Source organism: Chaetura pelagica, unplaced genomic scaffold, assembly GCF_000747805.2.
Source record: "Chaetura pelagica isolate M959 unplaced genomic scaffold, ChaPel_1.0 scaffold56, whole genome shotgun sequence".
In the NCBI taxonomy this organism is placed as follows: Eukaryota; Metazoa; Chordata; class Aves; order Apodiformes; family Apodidae; genus Chaetura; species Chaetura pelagica.
Genome location: NW_009953792.1, coordinates 122,467 through 139,683, shown reverse-complemented (window position 1 = coordinate 139,683; position 17,217 = coordinate 122,467). Strand labels below are relative to the sequence as shown.

The 17,217-nt window shown below is 41.9% G+C and overlaps 1 protein-coding gene across 1 annotated transcript in view; it reads right to left on the bottom strand.

The window, feature by feature from the left end:
* The window catches only part of RSF1 (remodeling and spacing factor 1), a 36,114-nt gene that overhangs the window by 15,234 nt on the left and 3,663 nt on the right, over positions 1-17,217 (bottom strand). Inside the window, 9 exon segments of the mRNA XM_010001055.1 lie at positions 138-218; positions 2,175-2,279; positions 4,206-4,403; positions 5,930-6,456; positions 6,844-7,349; positions 7,351-8,056; positions 11,381-11,538; positions 15,308-15,513; positions 16,164-16,256. Coding sequence (XP_009999357.1) covers positions 138-218; positions 2,175-2,279; positions 4,206-4,403; positions 5,930-6,456; positions 6,844-7,349; positions 7,351-8,056; positions 11,381-11,538; positions 15,308-15,513; positions 16,164-16,256 — 2,580 coding nt within the window.

Here is a 17,217-nt window from a genome sequence, read left to right as displayed (position 1 = left end):
AGGAAGTCAAAATTGGTTTTGTACCTTCCCAGTTTCATTGCTAGTTTCCTTCCCAGTCCCCTCATTATTTAATGCTTGCTCAGTGACTACTCCCCCTCCTCCCAGCAGCTTCCTGTGAACACAAGCAAGCAGCAGTACCTGCGTTCTGCACGCTCCTTCTTTTTTAAGACAACATCCAGATCTTGTAATTGTTCTTCTAATTTCTCACAGAGCAATTTCTAAGGGAATGAAACACAGTATTAGCTTCTTTACTAACAGTTTTCACTTGAACTAACATTAAGACAGTTCATTTACTCTTTCTGTATTAGTCTGGAAGGCAAGTGCCTTCCGAGCCTGATGGCTCCTCTTCAATGAACAAGGTTTTATGACAAAAACTTGTCTTCTAAAACACATGGTTTCACCATGAACTGCTGCAGAAATGCATTCTCCAGTGCTTCTTCCATTTACTGTAGGAAGCAATGTGCCCCAAACAAGCATAAAAGATGGTTACAACAAACACAATTCTAAGTTAGTGCCACATTTTAATTGATATTTACAACTTTGCCTCAGAGAAACTTGAGGATTTCACAGACATACACAACATACATAGAGAAAGCTGAGTGATGCCCTCTCCCTGGAGGTGTCCAAGGGCAGGTTGGACACAGGGCTTTGTGAAACCTGGCCTAGTGGGAGGTGTCCCTGCCCTTGCAGGGTTGGGAACTAAATAATCTTGAAAATCCCTTCCAACCCAAACGATTCAGTGATTCTATGATTGTGAGTGCTTACACACTCAATAATACCTCTAAATCCCTTATCTTTGGAGAACACATGGGTCTGTGGACACCACAGTAAAAAGTAGGGATACGTTTGAGAATCAAGAATGGTTTGGGCTGGAAGGGAGTTCTGGAGATCATCTGCTCCAATCCCCCTGCTAGAGCAGGATCCCCTGAAGCAGATCCCACAGGAACATGTCCAAGCAGGTTTGGAATGTCTCCAGGGATGGAGACTCCACAATCTCCCTGGGCAGCCTGTCCCAGAGCTCTGTTACCCTCAGAGTAAAGAAGAAGGGTCAGGATAATTTCCTTACCAAACATACCATATCTTAAAATGCCAATTAACACTCAAGAAGCCATATCTAAAAAATACTTTTTATGGACAAATTGTGCCTTATTCTATGGTGATGCCTTTCTCTTACTATTTCCAAGGATGATCACACAAATATTTGGGATTTCATATTAAAAATTACTAAGCAGCAAGAGAGCAAGGAGATGTTCTAATTGCAAGCTGCCATCCCAAACTGTGCAGACAAAACATTCTTACATATTCATGTACTACAGATACTTAAATACTTCTCAGAAGACATCTAAAATGAATGCTCAGGGCAGCTGTCGTGCCATGCCCTGTGTGACTAGTTCTCCATGGGGCACCAGCCCTTCTGGCAAAGGATTTTTCTAAAAGCAAGGAAGGAATTTGGGATCAGGTGGATTATTCTGCAGATGTGTGTAAATGGTTCCCTGTTAATTTACCAAGAACAGCATCACACACTCTCAGGCTTATCCTCCCAAGCACCATCCCTAGAAATCTTGCTATTCTAGATGTACATGAAATGAAACTGGACACATGCACTATTTTTCAATATTTTTTTTTTTTTTCAGAAGCAGCTTCTAACCTTCAAAAAATTAATCAGACTTGCCAATTACTTGACAAGGACACTGTTGGCTTTCCCAGCGGAGGCAAACTACGATGAAACTCCTAAGACATAGCAGCACTCTCTAACCAGCTTCTTAACAAGTATCTCTGAAGAATGAATAGCACTTCAGAAACAGCTCCTTGCTTTGCTGCCATCCCTCATTGCCTCCTGCTTCCCCCTCCAGAAAACTTGTTTCTTTTAATATGTTATTCTGGAGGTAATTTAACCAAAGATGGGTGAAGATCATCTGGTCGGAGGTTCCCATCTAGAAATCAGCAACACATACTCAAGTCATTCATCACTAGCAAAAAAAAGAGAAAGGAAAATCACTTCACAAAAATCAGTTTTACTAACAGACAAGAGGAAAGAGCAGCATCCCTACCACTCAGTGAGTTTATTTTAACAGAAAAAGAATAATAATAATAAAAGAACTTGTTAAAACTCCAAACCACAAGCCACAAACAAAGCTGAAGAGCAAAAGAGTGAAGTCAAAGAGGAACCATACATGCTGGCAAGGTGGGCAGAACCACTCTCCATCAGGGATTATCATCAAGGGAGGGCGAAGACAGGCTGTGTGGTACCCACTGTCACAAGAGTCACACAACAAAATCTGTGGAAACAAAATGAACCATTAACATTTTCTGGCATTCACAACATTTTACAAGCTCCAGAGCTATTTCCCCAGCCAACACAGAAGTGTTTTATTAATACTTTGGACTGTGCCAAACCCCCAAAAATCCTGTGTCACTTATCACTAAATGTTTCCAGGAACAGGGGTGGTTTTTATGGAGAGATTTAAATATCACAGTTTTCTGTTTTAAAACCAGATTTCCTCTAATTATGTGTTCTCAGGCTCTTAATGCTACTGGACTACACAGATTGTGTGCCCACAGTGTGGAATCTTGGTCGTGCTTTCCAGATCCCAGACTAAGAGGAAAACTGCATCTGGACAAGATGTGGTGGGAACGTGTCCACGCTAAGGAAACCTGGTCCTTTTCTCAGTCAGGATGATTTTATGTCCCAAGATGGTAGAGGCAAAGCTTTGCAGACTCTTAGGGCTATACAGAACTAGCTGGGTAAAACCTGAGATACCCATTTTCCATTAAAACTGAGGAGCAAAGCTGGCACAAGCTGTGCTAGTATCTACTGGAATATTTATCTCTAACATTCTGTCACCTGAGAGGATGCTTGTTTTGTGCATTCACAGAATCACAGAATGGTAAAAGTTGGAAGGGACCTTCAAGATCATCAGGTCCCAACCTCCCTGCCATGAGCAGGGACACCTCCCACCAGACCAGGCTGCACAAGCCTCATCCACCCTGCCCTTGGACACCTCCGGGGAAGGGCCAGCCACAGCCTCCCTTGGCAACCTGTTCCAGTGCCTTCCTACCCTCACGGGGAAGAATTTCTTCTTGATGTCTGACCTCAATCTCCCCTCTTTCAATTTAAAACCACCACCCCTTGTCCTATCACTGTCTTCTCTGATGAAAAGCCCCTGCCCAGCTTTCCTGGAGCCCCTTCAGGCACTGGAAAGTGCTCCAAGGTCTCCCTGGAGCCTTTTTTTTCTCCAGGCTGAACACCCCAACTCTCTCAGCCTGTCTTCACATCAGAGCTGCTCCAGCCCTTGGATCATCTTGGTGGCCCTTCTCTGGACCCTCTCCAACAGGTCTGTATCTTTCTTGTGCTGAAGGCTCCAGAGCTCAACAAAGCACTCCAGGTGGGGTCTCAGCAGAGCAGAGGGGCAGAATCCCCTCCCTGGCCCTACTGGCCACACTTCTGTTGATGCAGCCCAGGATGCAGCTGCTCTCTCGGCTCCAGCGCTCACTGGCAGTTCATGTCCAGCTTCTCATCTACCACCACTTTCTCCTCAGAGCTGCTCTCCAGCCATTCTCTCCTCTTCCTGGATTTGTGCCTGGGGTTGTGCTGACTCAGGTGCAGGACCCTGCTCTTGTCCTTGTTGAACTTCATGAGGTTGGCACTGGCCCACCTCTCCAGCCTGTCAAGGTCCCTTCACAGCAGGACTGAATATTATGATTTCCCAGCTAAAGAGAGGTATTCCTGATTATATCTACCACTGATGAATGAGAACCATTAAACATCAGAAGTAGTGGTATCTCACTGTGCTCTTTCTGGATGGGATTTTGCTGTGCCCAGTCCTCAGGGGGATGTGGAGCTGTATCCTACAGGGATGGCTATGCAGCTGTGACCATGTCACAGGACCTGGAGTGCACAAGTTTCATTGCTGTGTTGTTTTTTTTAATGTTGTCTCCTCTGCACTCATGGAGATTGCAGGCACAACCTCAAAGCTTCACCCAGATTAACTCTCAATGGGCTGAGCTGTGCTACACCTCATAACAAAAATCACATTTCAGAGGTGGTAAACAGAAAAAAATAACTTCCTTTCCTCCTTATTTAATGTAAACTCATCTACTCCTCCATACAGCCACCTCAAAGTCTAATGGGCCTTCACACACCACCAAAGCCAACCCACCAAATGTGACACAACAGCCAACAGGAGCCTCCCCCAAAAGCCTACCAGCTCAGGGTGGTTGGGAAGGCCACACTTCTTGCATGGCTCATCGTCATCAGCAGGTGCAGCTTCTTCTTCCTCCTCTTCTTCCTCTTCCTCCTCCCCATCAGAGTTTTTTTCACTCTCTGAGTCCTCACTCTCTTCATTACTTGAGTATTTCCACCTGCCACGTGTTCGTGTGCCTGTCCACCGAACTTTGCTTCTCTGAGACAGACCATTTCAGAGAGAAAACACAACAAGTTGAGAGTTTCTTCCCAGACCTTAAAAAAAATTTACCTTTTTCCATAGTGAAGTGATGAATTTCAATCAAAACAGTTGCAACCATTTACAGCAGAGCATTTCAACCTTCAAAAAGCTTTAAAATGCAACAGGATAATAAAGGCAGGGGAAAAAAAACTCCAGAAACCTGACTGCAGAAAGAGATTTTCAAGCAAGATTTAAAAGCAGGAAGAAAATTTGTCACTCAGCCCCTTTATTTCTATTTTGACAAGGTGAACTTGCTTGTGAACATGGTAAATTCCACATTTCAACTTTCCAACTTTTTGATGATACCTTTCCTCAAGGTAAAGAAAATGTTTTCTCTTTTTTTCCTTCCATGCAGCTTATGCTAATTATTTTGCTTTGGAAAACACATCTGCAGTCTAATAAGTATGTTAACTTCAGTGTTTCTTCAGTTCTTGAGAGGATGTGATGCTTTTCTCTAAGATGGACATACTTTCCTGAAATAAAATCACCACACCTTTTAAGCAGGTAACTTATACCTAGGTCTTCTTTCACATTTATACTTTTCCATTTTATGCTTCTTTTTTGCTAAGCAAAGAGGCATTTACCCCTTTCTACCATTTTTACTATCATACTATGAGTGAAAAAAATGATTTTTATTAAAACTGAGAGTATTATTTTGCATTAGTTAATTTACTTTCCAACATACCACACAGAAGCAACTTTTCTTCCCTTTTACCATCTTGTTTCTCACATTCTCTCACAACTCTTCCTGTCACCTCCATCCCACAGACATTGAAAAAGGAAAATAACTTTTCTAGCTTTTTTAACTCAGAACATTTTTTTTCAGTTTTGACTAAACAAATTGACCTGATGAAGCTGAACAAACTAAAATACACAAAGTATTGTATTTCTCCTGCAGGACCAAAGTACCAAAGTAGTATTTGTTACCCTAGTTACATTTAGCTTCAGGTTCTTAACATTAATTTCTAGCTCATTACAGATTTTCCTTTTCACTAAAGTTTAGCAGTAAACGTACTTTAAATCCATGATAGCATTTGTTTAAGTTTAGGCTTCATTACAGAACCATGGAATCACAGGATGGTGAAGGTTGGAAGGGACCTTCAAGATCATCAGGTTCCAACCTCCCTGCTATGAGCAGAGACACCTCCCACCAGCCCAGGCTGCACAAGCCTCATCCAACCTGCCCTTCAACACCTCCAGGGAGGGGGCAGCCACAACCTCCCTCGGAAACCTGTTTCAGTGCCTTCCTGCCCTCATGGGGAAGAATTTCTTCCTTATGTCTGACCTCAATCTCCTCTCTTTCAGTTTAAAACCATCACCTTGTCCTATCACTGCCCCCTCTGGTGAAAAGCCCCTCCCCAGCTTTCCTGGAGCCCCTTCAGGTACTGGAAGGTCACTATGAGGTCTCCCTGGAGCCTTCTCTTCTCCACACTGAAAAGAAGACTGTGGATACTTGCTATTCCAGGGTAATAAAAATGTATTACCTTGTTAACCTTAGAATTTGACTCCTTCTCTTGTTTTTTTGCATCTTCTTTTCGTTCTGGTTTTTGTGCTGCTGCAGGTTTCTCCTCTTCCTCTTCAGGTCGTTTTTTGTCAGGTTTCTGATCCCGAGTCTCCACAACCTTTGGAGTGGGCTTGGATATCCTTGGAGATCTTCTCAACGTGCGGCCACCGCTGACCTCTTCTGGCGGTGTTTCCGTCTTTCTCTTCCGACTGGAGATCCTGATTGTTAATTTAATTCCTTCTTTCTGTCTTTCAGAAGTTATTTCTTTATTATCTGTTGCACAGCTTCCTTCCTCAGAAACTAGCTTATATTTAAATTTGCTCTTAGGTAGTGGAGATTCCTTTTTACTGTCTGAGGAGTCCTCTAGATTAGAAGCATGAGCATAATCTAATCTATCTGGCTCTGTCTTGGCACCTTCCTGCTCTTCCTCTTGTTTTTCAGGGCTGGATTTTTCTTTTACTTTGCTTTCCTCAGGTAGAGCTGTCTGACCCTCAGAGCTCTGCTTCTCTGTCTGACCCTCAGAGCTCTGCTCTTCTGTCTGGCCCTCAGAGCTCTGCTTCTCTGTCTGACCCTCAGAGCTCTGCTTCTCTGTCTGGCCCTCAGAGCCCTCCTTCTCTGTCTGGCCCTCAGAGCCCTCCTTCTCTGTCTGACTCTCAGAGCGCTCCTTCTCTGTCTGGCCCTCAGAGCCCTCCTTCTCTGTCTGACTCTCAGAGCGCTCCTTCTCTGTCTGGCCCTCAGAGCTCTCCTTCTCTGTCTGGCCATCAGAGCTCTCCTTCTCTGTCTGGCCCTCAGAGCTCTCCTTCTCTGTCTGGCCATCAGAGCTCTCCTTCTCTGTCTGGCCCTCAGAGCTCTCCTTCTCTGTCTGGCCCTCAGAGCTCTCCTTCTCTGTCTGGCCATCAGAGCTCTCCTTTTCCAAAACAGGCTTTTCTAAAGTAACAGCAGAAGTAGATGTAGTTGTCTCAGCAGCTTTTGGAGGATCAGGTTTCTCCTCAGACTTAGCTTTACTTGTCAAAATGTCTTCATAAGATGATGCAAGCCTGGGCAGTTCTGCAGGAGCAGATGCACTTGGGGACTTCTCTACCTTCTCTAAACATTCTTTGGGTGACAGTAGTATGTCTTTTTTATTTTTCATGGCTACTTTCTCTTCAGTTGTTTTGGCACACTCTTCAGAGCTTGAAGATTCTTCCACTACCATTTCAGTAGTTGTGCTGTCAAGGGACTCTTTTTCCACAGGACTAGATTCCTCCTTTAAAGGCACTTTCTGATTAGAAACCTCAGAGACCACAGCCCCTGTTTCTTTCACCACAGTTACTGCATTCTTCTCTACCTCGCACGTTTTTATGATTTTACTAACAGAGTCTGATACATTCAGGGAGTCTGATACCTTTTCTCCACTCTTTTTTTAAGGAGCTTTTCTCTTCCTTTGTGCTAGCAGAGTGTTCTGCCTTATTATTTTGTATGACACTTGGGGTTATTTTTTCACAGCTAACCTCTCCATTTACTAGCACCTTCCCATCAGGACATAAAGCAGTAATTGTAGGGACTCTCTTAAAAGCTTCTTCTTCTGCTTTCCCTTCTTCCTTCAAGACATCCTTTGTTGGAGTAACACATTTACACAGGGGGCCCTTTATGGGGCTGTCATAATCATCTGTCAGCTTGATCTCTCGCTTTTTAAGTGGTATTTTTGCCTGCTGGTCATTTTTAAGTTTCTCACTTTCTTCCACAGATTTCTCCACCATTTCTTGGGGAGTTCTGACATTAACACAAAATTCTAACCTCTCTGGTTCATGAACTGCTATTTTGTCCGTACAGCTTTTTACTTCTTTTAAGTCTTTTGATTCTGTTTTGTTTTCCTTCACCTCTACTTTAACAGGCTTGACATTTTCCTTAAAGGAGTCACTCTCTTCTTTGACACTTTGCTTTTCTTCATTGTATTCTGAGGGTTTCTCTAACTTTACTATTACTGGTAATTTTATGATTTCTTTTTCTTCCACTTTCTCAATTTTCATATTTTCATCTTCTTTAACAACAGGAAGAGGGGGGCTTTCCATTTCCATTGCCTGTTCCTCCACCTCCTCTTTTTCTTCTTTGATTTTTAATTGATTTTCTGTTGACAGAGAAAAACAACCATGAAACAACCGAAGAACCTACAGGATTACCATGAGCATCCACCAAAACAAAGGCTTATCTGAAAAACCCAACAACCCAAAGTCCCCTGCAAATGAATCTTCTCCTCTCATGGAATTATTAGGAGTCTGGCTTGTCTAACACTCATTAAACAAGTGGGTTGCCAACTTATAGCTACAGAACCGCAGTTCAGTTTAATTATACACCAATATCCTAAATTCCAATATTCCTAAATTTCAGAAGCAAGCAGCAGAGTTCTAGATTTACCCTTCTTTATACAGACATCTCAACCCCTTCTTTAGTACCACCATCCTATTTTTCAGAGGATAAAAAACCCAACCAGTTTATGATGCAGTTTAAGGTGCACAAAGCATCGACTTTCAACTTTCACTTGAGTATCTGAATTATTTCACAAACCAGAATATGAGATTCCATAGTCTTCAAGCGAAATTCCACATCAAAACCAGCCCCCTGTTTGCACATATTTTTATTTCAAGAAACACTTTAACTACTGCATTTCAACAATTCAAGAGAAATGAGAAGACATTCAACATCACAGCTTGTTGCAAAATTCACCAGTTTTCTCTGGACAGTGCCTACATATCCCCTAAGATTCTGTGACTCTGTGGACTATCACCTAACCTAACAGACAATATTCTACATCACTTTAACTTCTGTTTCTAGATGAGCACAGTGAGTAGCATAGACCAGAAAAACCTGCAGAGCCTAAAGAATTAGGTTATGCCTACTTTGCTAAATTAATTTCAGATTCATAGGACTTAAAGTACCCAGAAGAAAGCAGACATCTCTTTTGTTACTGTGTACTTAAGCCTATTGATCACTTCCACAGCCTCTTAAAGTCTCTTTTTTTTTTTTTTTCATTTGCCAGTACTTTTTGAGTCATCTAGGGATAAAACTAATTAGAAAAAAGAAAATATAATAGCACTACATATACCCTAACAGCATCTTCTACCCTCTCAAAGACATTATTCCAAGAATGCCATAACTCCAAATAAAAATACTACTTTTCCTCCTCCATCACCCCTGCCCCTCTCCCTCCACAATAGTGAAATTCTTTTCCAAGGTGAGAGCTTCCCAGAGTGGTTTGAAATCCACAGGGGGAAGTATATGAGTTATGTTTAAGAAAATATTTTAGAAACTAAAAGAATGGTGAAGAAGAATTCCTAGATTTTATAGTTTCAAATCCAAAGCAGGTATCCAACTAAGCAGAGACAGCTCTGAAGAGGTCATTACATTTTGAAGGCTCAGGGCTCCTTCTACCCCCTTCACAGAAGTGCTCCCCCCTCTGAGCCCTTGTAACACAAAAGTTGCCTCTTCAAGACATTTGTCTGTACAGTGACAATGCGGTATTCTTTCTGTGTCCATTTTCTTCCACCTTTCCTTTAATTTCTTTGTCTAAATTTTATTCAACCATTTCTTCCCATCACCTACTGCTTTCTCCCAAGATCAAGGATCAGCAGAATCCCCAAACTTCTCTGTACTGAAAAGCAACAGTTGTTCTATAGTTTAACTCCCCAAGCTGCTCATAAAGCCTTTCACATCTACCACATGACCCAGTTGATCTTAACATTGTTGTCTTAACATTGAGTCAATCAGGCTGGTAAAAAAAAAAAACCAACAATAACCCATAAGCATTGGTTCAGTTTGCCTTATTTTTGTATGAATTAATTTAATGCTGTTAAAAAGTGGCCAAAGCAAAGAGGTACCAGGTCCTCCAAGATGTTTTCACTGTACCTTAGAAGGGCTTTGACTGCAGTCCTTGGACTAACAGGAAGAAATACTAAAGCTTCTCAACTGAAAGGCTCCAAGTAGTGTTCTGTGAATCCACTGACTGCACTGAAATCACTGCACACGTAAATAACTTCATTATTCATTACAGACACACAACTAGTGCCTAGGAGTGAATTTGCATTAACACACAGCCTGATCCAACTGCTGCCCCAGGTGAGTGTACCACAGGATTTGGGGACTTATCTGCAGTAGGGACATGGATTTAAGTATTTTCAAATGGCTCCTCTTGAATTCAAGGTAAAGTAAAAACATGTCTGAAGCAGAGATCTGGATTAGATGATTTAAGGTGGCTTGACCAGTTCTTAGTGAACCAAAGGCAAGATCAGTACTTGGAATCAGTTCTGCAGTGTCAGTAACCACACAGGTTGTGCTGTCACTTCCATGCACAGTTAAGAGGCTGGAAAAGCCTTAGACTGAAATACAAGTCTGCTGGTGTTCATCACAATTTACTTCTACAGCAGTTTAATGCTTCTACAACAGCTCAAATATTTATAGAAATGTTTTATTTATTTCTTCTGTCCTACACTATTTGTTGCAATGAATGTGAACAAAATAGCAAGTCTTTGATACTCAGAGCCAAGACAGACCTTGGCTAATTCCATGTATCCAATTAACTTAAATAGATTTGAAGAAACACATACTAAAATACTGGAATCCTTAAATCTTGTTTCTGACTGTGAAAATATTTTCCTGTATTTTAACAAAAGTTATGATACCAAGTAGTAACTGGGGTAAAACTACTTGAGATAACAAGCTTTTAGCTTTTAATAACCTAAAAGAATCATATTCTTACAACACAAAACACTTCACGTTAACTGGCACCAATACTTAGTAAAACCAGTGCACAAAAACAAGTCAGGAAAGTTGTTAAATATGTGCAATGACATGAGAATAAGGAAGCAAAAAAAGGTTTTGTTAATAAGAAAAGTGCAGGCAGCTAAGGACCACATCACTTTTAAAACAATTTAAAAGACAAAAATATTTTCATTTCAGATCATGTCTCCTTGAAAAATCATGGCATCATGACACCTGAGGAAGCAACCTAGATCTTTTGATTCAAACTCAAAATCAAACAACACACCAAACACTGTAATTATTTCAATCATGGCATTGCACAAACAGGATTTTTTCTTTTCAAAATTTTAATGTTGCTAGAACAGGAAAAGTTTGGCAACAGTTCAGGGCTCCACGAAAACATACAGTGAGGAGTATTTACAATATTATACAAAATGTACAGCAAAAATAAAATTACTTAGAAAGTAACTTATACACAGCTCTTCTTATAAACTCTTCAGCCTAAATATGCTCTAAAAAATCTCCATTAATATTTAGGATTTCAAAGTATTAATATTAACTTCATTTACTTTGAACAGAAACATTACTTGTTGGTTTTTTTCTAGTCCTAATCTAACACAGTAACTTCTCATGAAGCTGCACATGCTACCATTGCCACAGCACAACATTTAAAATGTGAGAAAAGAAGGCAGAGAACCTTGTGTAGATGCTTCTTCACCCTTTTTGGTGTCTTCATCTTCGATGCTTGGGCTCTCACGTGATGAATTCTCCTGCTGAGAAGGGTTGTTTTTCAAAAGGGCAGGATCAATTTGTGCTTTCAAGAGCTCAAGGGTCTCAGCAAGCTCATTGCGGTTTCTAGATGAGAGAGGAAAAAACAGTGTCTGATAAGCCACTTAACCCAAAGGGATTCATAAAAAAAATAAACAAAAACCACCTGCTGAAATGAACACTGCCCTGAAAACGTTTTAGACAAGCACAGTGAAAAGCCTGTCCCACCAGAGTGGCTGCAGCTTCACAATCAAAAGCCTTCCAACTTAACCATATCAAAGTAAGGACTGTATCTGGCTCAACTCAAGTCCTATTGGATCCAGATCCAAGCTGCCCCCATTATACTTTTACTTACCATAGAATCATAGACTCATCAAGGTTGGAAAAGACCTTCAAGATCATCAAGTCCCACCATCCACCCTACAACTCTCAACCACTAAACCAGCTCCCAAAACACCACATCCACCTTTCTTGAACAGCTCCAGGGATGGTGCCTCCACCACCTCCCTGGGCAGTCTGTTCCAAGATTCCTGCTATGAATAATTTTTTCCTAGTATCCAAGATGAACCTCCCCTGGCACTACCTGACCCCATTTCCTCTTGTCCTGTTGCTGGTCACTAGGGAGAAGAGGCCACCACCCACCTCACCACAACCTCCTCTCAGGTAGTTGTAGAGAGCAATGAGGTCTCCCCTCAGCCTCCTCCTCTCCAGGCTGAACAGCCCCAGCTCCCTCAGCCTCTCCTCATCACACCTGTTCTCCAGACCCCTCATCAGCCTTGTCTGCCCTTCTCTGCACCCTCTCCAGCAGCTCCATGTCCTTCCTATCCTGCTGTGCCCAAAGCTGCACCCAAGGCTCAAGATGCAGCCTCACCAAGGCTGAGAAGAGGGCAGGATCACCTCCCTGGTCCTGCTGGTCACACTATTCCTGATGCAGGCCAGGATGGTGTTGTCCCTCTTGCCCACCAGGGCACACTGCTTGCTCATGTTCAGCCACTGTCAATCATCACCTCCAGGTTCCTCTCTGCTGGGCAGCTCTCCAGTCACTCCTCCTTTTACTAATCCTCACTGTCTTTTTTTGCTGTTTCTTTTTCCTCTCAGCACAGAGGAAGTTGTAGCTTTCTGCTCACGCACCAAAGGAACAACCACATCATTCAAGTGAAATTTTCAAAAGCAATTAAGTAAATTAGATCTTAAACACATTTAGTGAACACCACAAAGGTGTCTAGGAAACTCCAGCTACTTGAGTTATGCAAGAAACTACTTGATAGTGAGAAAACAGTCATGAATCTTTATGCCTGCAAATCTCCTTATAGAACTTAAGACACTGGAACTTCCCAGGGAAGTTGTGGAAGCCTCATCCCTGGAAGTGTTCAAGGCCAGGTTGGATGGGGCTTGGAGCAACTTGGTCTGGTGGGAGGTGTCCCTGCCCATGCAGGGAGTCTCGACATAGATGATCTATAAGGTGCCTTCCAAACCAAACCATTCCATGATTCTATGATTTTATGAACTGGCCATCTAACCATACAACTCTGTATCTGAACTGGACATCTAGCTAGGAAAAACCACTTTAAGGTATAATGAATTTGTGATGATCAAAGAGAGTAATTGTTTTCATAATAAACTATTATAATAAGGCTCGTGAGTTTTCTTTCTTAAAAGTAATGTGTTTTGCCCAGGTTTACAGAAAAAAAAAAGCAAGCTTAGAATTGCAACAACCCTGAGGTGTGGAACCTCATGGGTTTAAAACCTTTCCAGATTTTACAATGATTACTGTGCTTTCCTACTGTGAGTGTGGAGTGTCAGAACCTTCCCCAAGCCTGATTTCTTCTGCTTTTGGCATTGATCTCTGGGGTCTGTAATGCATGAAGAGACAAACATCACTCAGCTCTCAACTGGCTTGTTTAGATACATTGACTTTACCCACCCACAACAGCTAAATTTCACTGGTGGTAACACAATTTGTGGCCTGTTAAAGTTGTTTAAAGAGTTTTGTTACTTCCTTGGTTACTAAAGGTATGGGTATGTAAATAAGAGGCAGATATAAAAATTAAGATTTACAAACAGAAAAAAAAAAACATCACTTGGCTTTTTTGGATCTATTTTTACATCTCTATGTGCTTTTTAAGTCAGAGTTGATTCTGTTGAGTCCAGTTTAAAATCCACTTGGAGCTAAACAGATTTTTTTTAAAAGACATTTAGGTGGAGATAAACTAAAACTGGCTAAATGGTGGATATGAAAAAACCCCTACTAATTCCTTCTCCAGTAAGAAAGATACTGTGTACTCTGTGTAGAGTAGGAAAGCTAAAAGAAAATAAGTAGCCAAAAATCAAAAAAGGCCAGAAATCTAAACCTAAAATATCATTTTATGGTGAAGGGTCTAGAGAAAAAGTCAGGAGAGTGGCTGAGGGAACTGGGGATGTTCAGTGTGGAGAAGAGGAGGCTGAGGGGAGACCTCACCACCCTCTACAAGTACCTAAAAGGAGGTTGTAGGAAGGTGGGTGTTGCCTCTTCTCCCAAGGGAAACAACAGGATCAGAGGAAATGGCCTGAAGTTGTGGCATGGAAGGTTCAGATTGGACATTAGGAAGAACTTCTATACTGAAAGAGTGATCAAACACTGGAACAGGCTATCCAGGGCGGGGGTGGAGTCACCATCCTTGGAGGGGTCCAAGAAACCTGTAGATGTGGCACTTCAGGGCATGCTCTAGTGGCTGAGCTTGGGGTTTTTTGGTGGGGTGTGTGTGATGGGTTGTGGTTTGGTTTTTTTGTGTTGATGTTTGTACTCTCAGAGGTCCTTTCCAACCATGATGATTCTGTGATTAAAATATTTTCAAACCAATCTGCAGGAACTGAGACCCACAGGCACTGCCTCATGTCCATGTCACTGATCAATGTCACACGCCTCACCTGCAGTGATCTATGAGCTGAATTCTACTCCAGAAGATTTTTTGTGCCTATTTTTATTCGCAACCATTCTGTAGTTCCATGAAGTTAAAAATGCAATGTGTTCCCCCAAGAATAACAATGTCCACTTGCAATTGTCTTAACAGAGCAGAAATTAAAGAAGAAAGTCATCCACCATTTTTTAGCAGGTCAGTGAGCAGTACAGAACCACCAACCTCAAGGGTGTCCTCTCTTGGTATCCTTTCCATATATGTATTGTTGCTTGATTAACCAGAAAATAAATTACACATTAGCTATTTCCAACAAAGCAGTGACCTCTTTCTGAGCTTGGTTTTTCAATAAAAGTGAAATGTGAAAGAAGAAAATCCCACTGTGATTAATCTTACTCTGTGAGGAACAGACATTTATTGAAATAAATTTCTGAACTCTAGTCACAAAGAGCTAAAAACAGCTAAAAAGGGCTGCAGCAGGGCCAGGGAGGGGCTTCTGCCTCTGCACTCTGCTCTGGTGAGATCCCACCTGGAGTGCTACGTCCAGCTCTGGAGCCCTCAGCACAGGAGAGACATGGAGCTGTTGGAGAGGGGCCAGAGAAGGGCCCTGGAGATGATCAAAGGGCTGGAGCAGCTCTGCTCTGGAGCCAGGCTGGGAGAGTTGGGGTGTTCAGCCTGGAGAAGAGAAGGCTCCAGGGAGACCTTAGAGCACCTTCCAGTGCCTGAAGGGGCTCCAGGAAAGCTGGGGAGGGACTTTTTACAGGGGCATGGAGTGATAGGATGAGGGGAAACCAGGTTGGACGAGGCTTGTGCAGCCTGGTCTGGTGGGAGGTGCCCCTGCTCATAGCAGGGGGGTTGGAACCTGACCATTAAGATCCCTTCCAACACTAACCATTCTATGGTTCTATGAAAACCCCTACAAAACAAGAAAAAAAAACAACAAAAGAAGAAAAAGGGAATACCTAACAATGCACTTCCACGTGGATCCATCCTGGTCATCCTGTTCTTCTATGTACATCCTGACATTGTGCTCTTGATCCAGCTGGTACCAGTACATCAGACCATCCTTGTCTCGGCCGATGGGCTGGAGGCGCATGGCATCCGCATCCTCCTCGTTAATGATGTTCTTAAACTTCAGATTGTCATCAAACTGACATTCACAGAGATACTGACAACATGAAAAAGCAGAAAGGCTTAAAACATCAAAACACAAACAGAAATAAGAAAACAGGCTCTTTTCCTTTTAGTGTCATTTGGCTCTTTTTCTTACAAGTGTCTCTGTTGGGTCTGTTAGTTACTCCTACTGTTCTTTTTTTCCATGTTGGTTTTAAGTAAGAAACCTTTTTTTTTTTTCCTGGCCAGTTGAGAAAAATTAGCTTTATTTATTATTTACCCACTACCAGAGATTCATTCTACAGTAACACAGATACCTAACTTGGAACCAACCCTGACAGTTTTCTCAAGCCTTGAAGTCTCATCCTTGCCTTTGGAATTCAGGTAAGTTTATCTAATTGCAAGCTAATCAACATTTTTCAAAGTGAACCACAAAGGTCAAAACAGCAATTGACAGAACAGTGAACACAAAATAATTTTCATACAAAGTGTGAAAAATACAAAGTGTTACATTCAGTTTGGGCCCATCCCACTACCATGAACATCCTGTCTGGGACAAGATCAGCCCCATGTGTAAAACACCTGTTTATGGTTCAGTCAAGCCAAATTTGCTAGAAATTTTAAGTGAGTGAGAAAGCTCAGTCTCTGAGATATTTAAATGAGTGAGTAAAAAGTCATTTAGAAGATCAGTTGATGGATATGTACCTTCAGAATCCCCAGTTTGCATTCAACACTCATTTCTAGGTATCCTTTTTTTTCCATCTCCCAAGCCCAAGTGCTGTTGAATTCTTGGCATATCTGTCAGAAACAAAACAAGATTGCTAGAGTTAGTGGGTAACAGCTGCTTTAAACTTTTATGTTAATAGCACCTTACTGCATTAACAATTATATGTGATCTCTTCAGGATTGCAAGTCAGAAAGTCTCAAATAAAAATAAAAAGTAATGCTAGAGTAGGCTGGGAAGCATGGGCAGATTTCCATGGAAGATTGTATCATTGAGGCCCAAAACACCACTGACTGCTCTAAACCTCTTAAATTAGGCAGCACAACTCTAAACTGGGAAGGTCTTCTTGTCTTTGCTGTGCAGAATCTCCCATTTTGATACTCCTGACTTGTCTATTTAGAATATAAATTCTCTGGAGTACACAATTCCTTATTAAATGCCCTTGCAGCAGTTGGCACGTAGGCTGACAAGCTCCCTTTGGACCCCCTAAGTCCTACAACTGCACTGCAGATAACACACAACTGATATTCACCCCATGCTGTGGAATTACTGCTCTTCAAAAAAATATCTTGGGCTTCCAGCTGCTTGATAAATATTTTTAAAGATTTTAAGTGTAAAATGCTAAGTATAAAATTCAATTTACTTAAAGCAAATAAATTCAATTACATCAATATGCGGGGGGAAAAAAGAGAACAGGAAAAAAATGTGGAAGTAGAGGATAAAGAGATTGGATCAGCTGGAGCTCAAATAATAAGGGGAGAAGAGGAATTCCCTCTCCTCCTGAACAACTCTGAGACACTTTAGACAACTCTCATGAAGAGAGAAGAACTGCTTATCAGTTGAGGACACAGAGCAGGATCTCCAGTTGGTGAGGCTGTTCTACTGGAAATACCCATCAGGAGAAGGCTAAAGCCAATCACAGCTGCATCTTCACTTGAAATAGTTCTCAAGTGTCAGTGTTGAACCACAATTGTCCAAACTAGCACACCAGGTCCTGCTGCCCTTCAATTTGCAAGGAAGCAAAGCCCTGCTGAA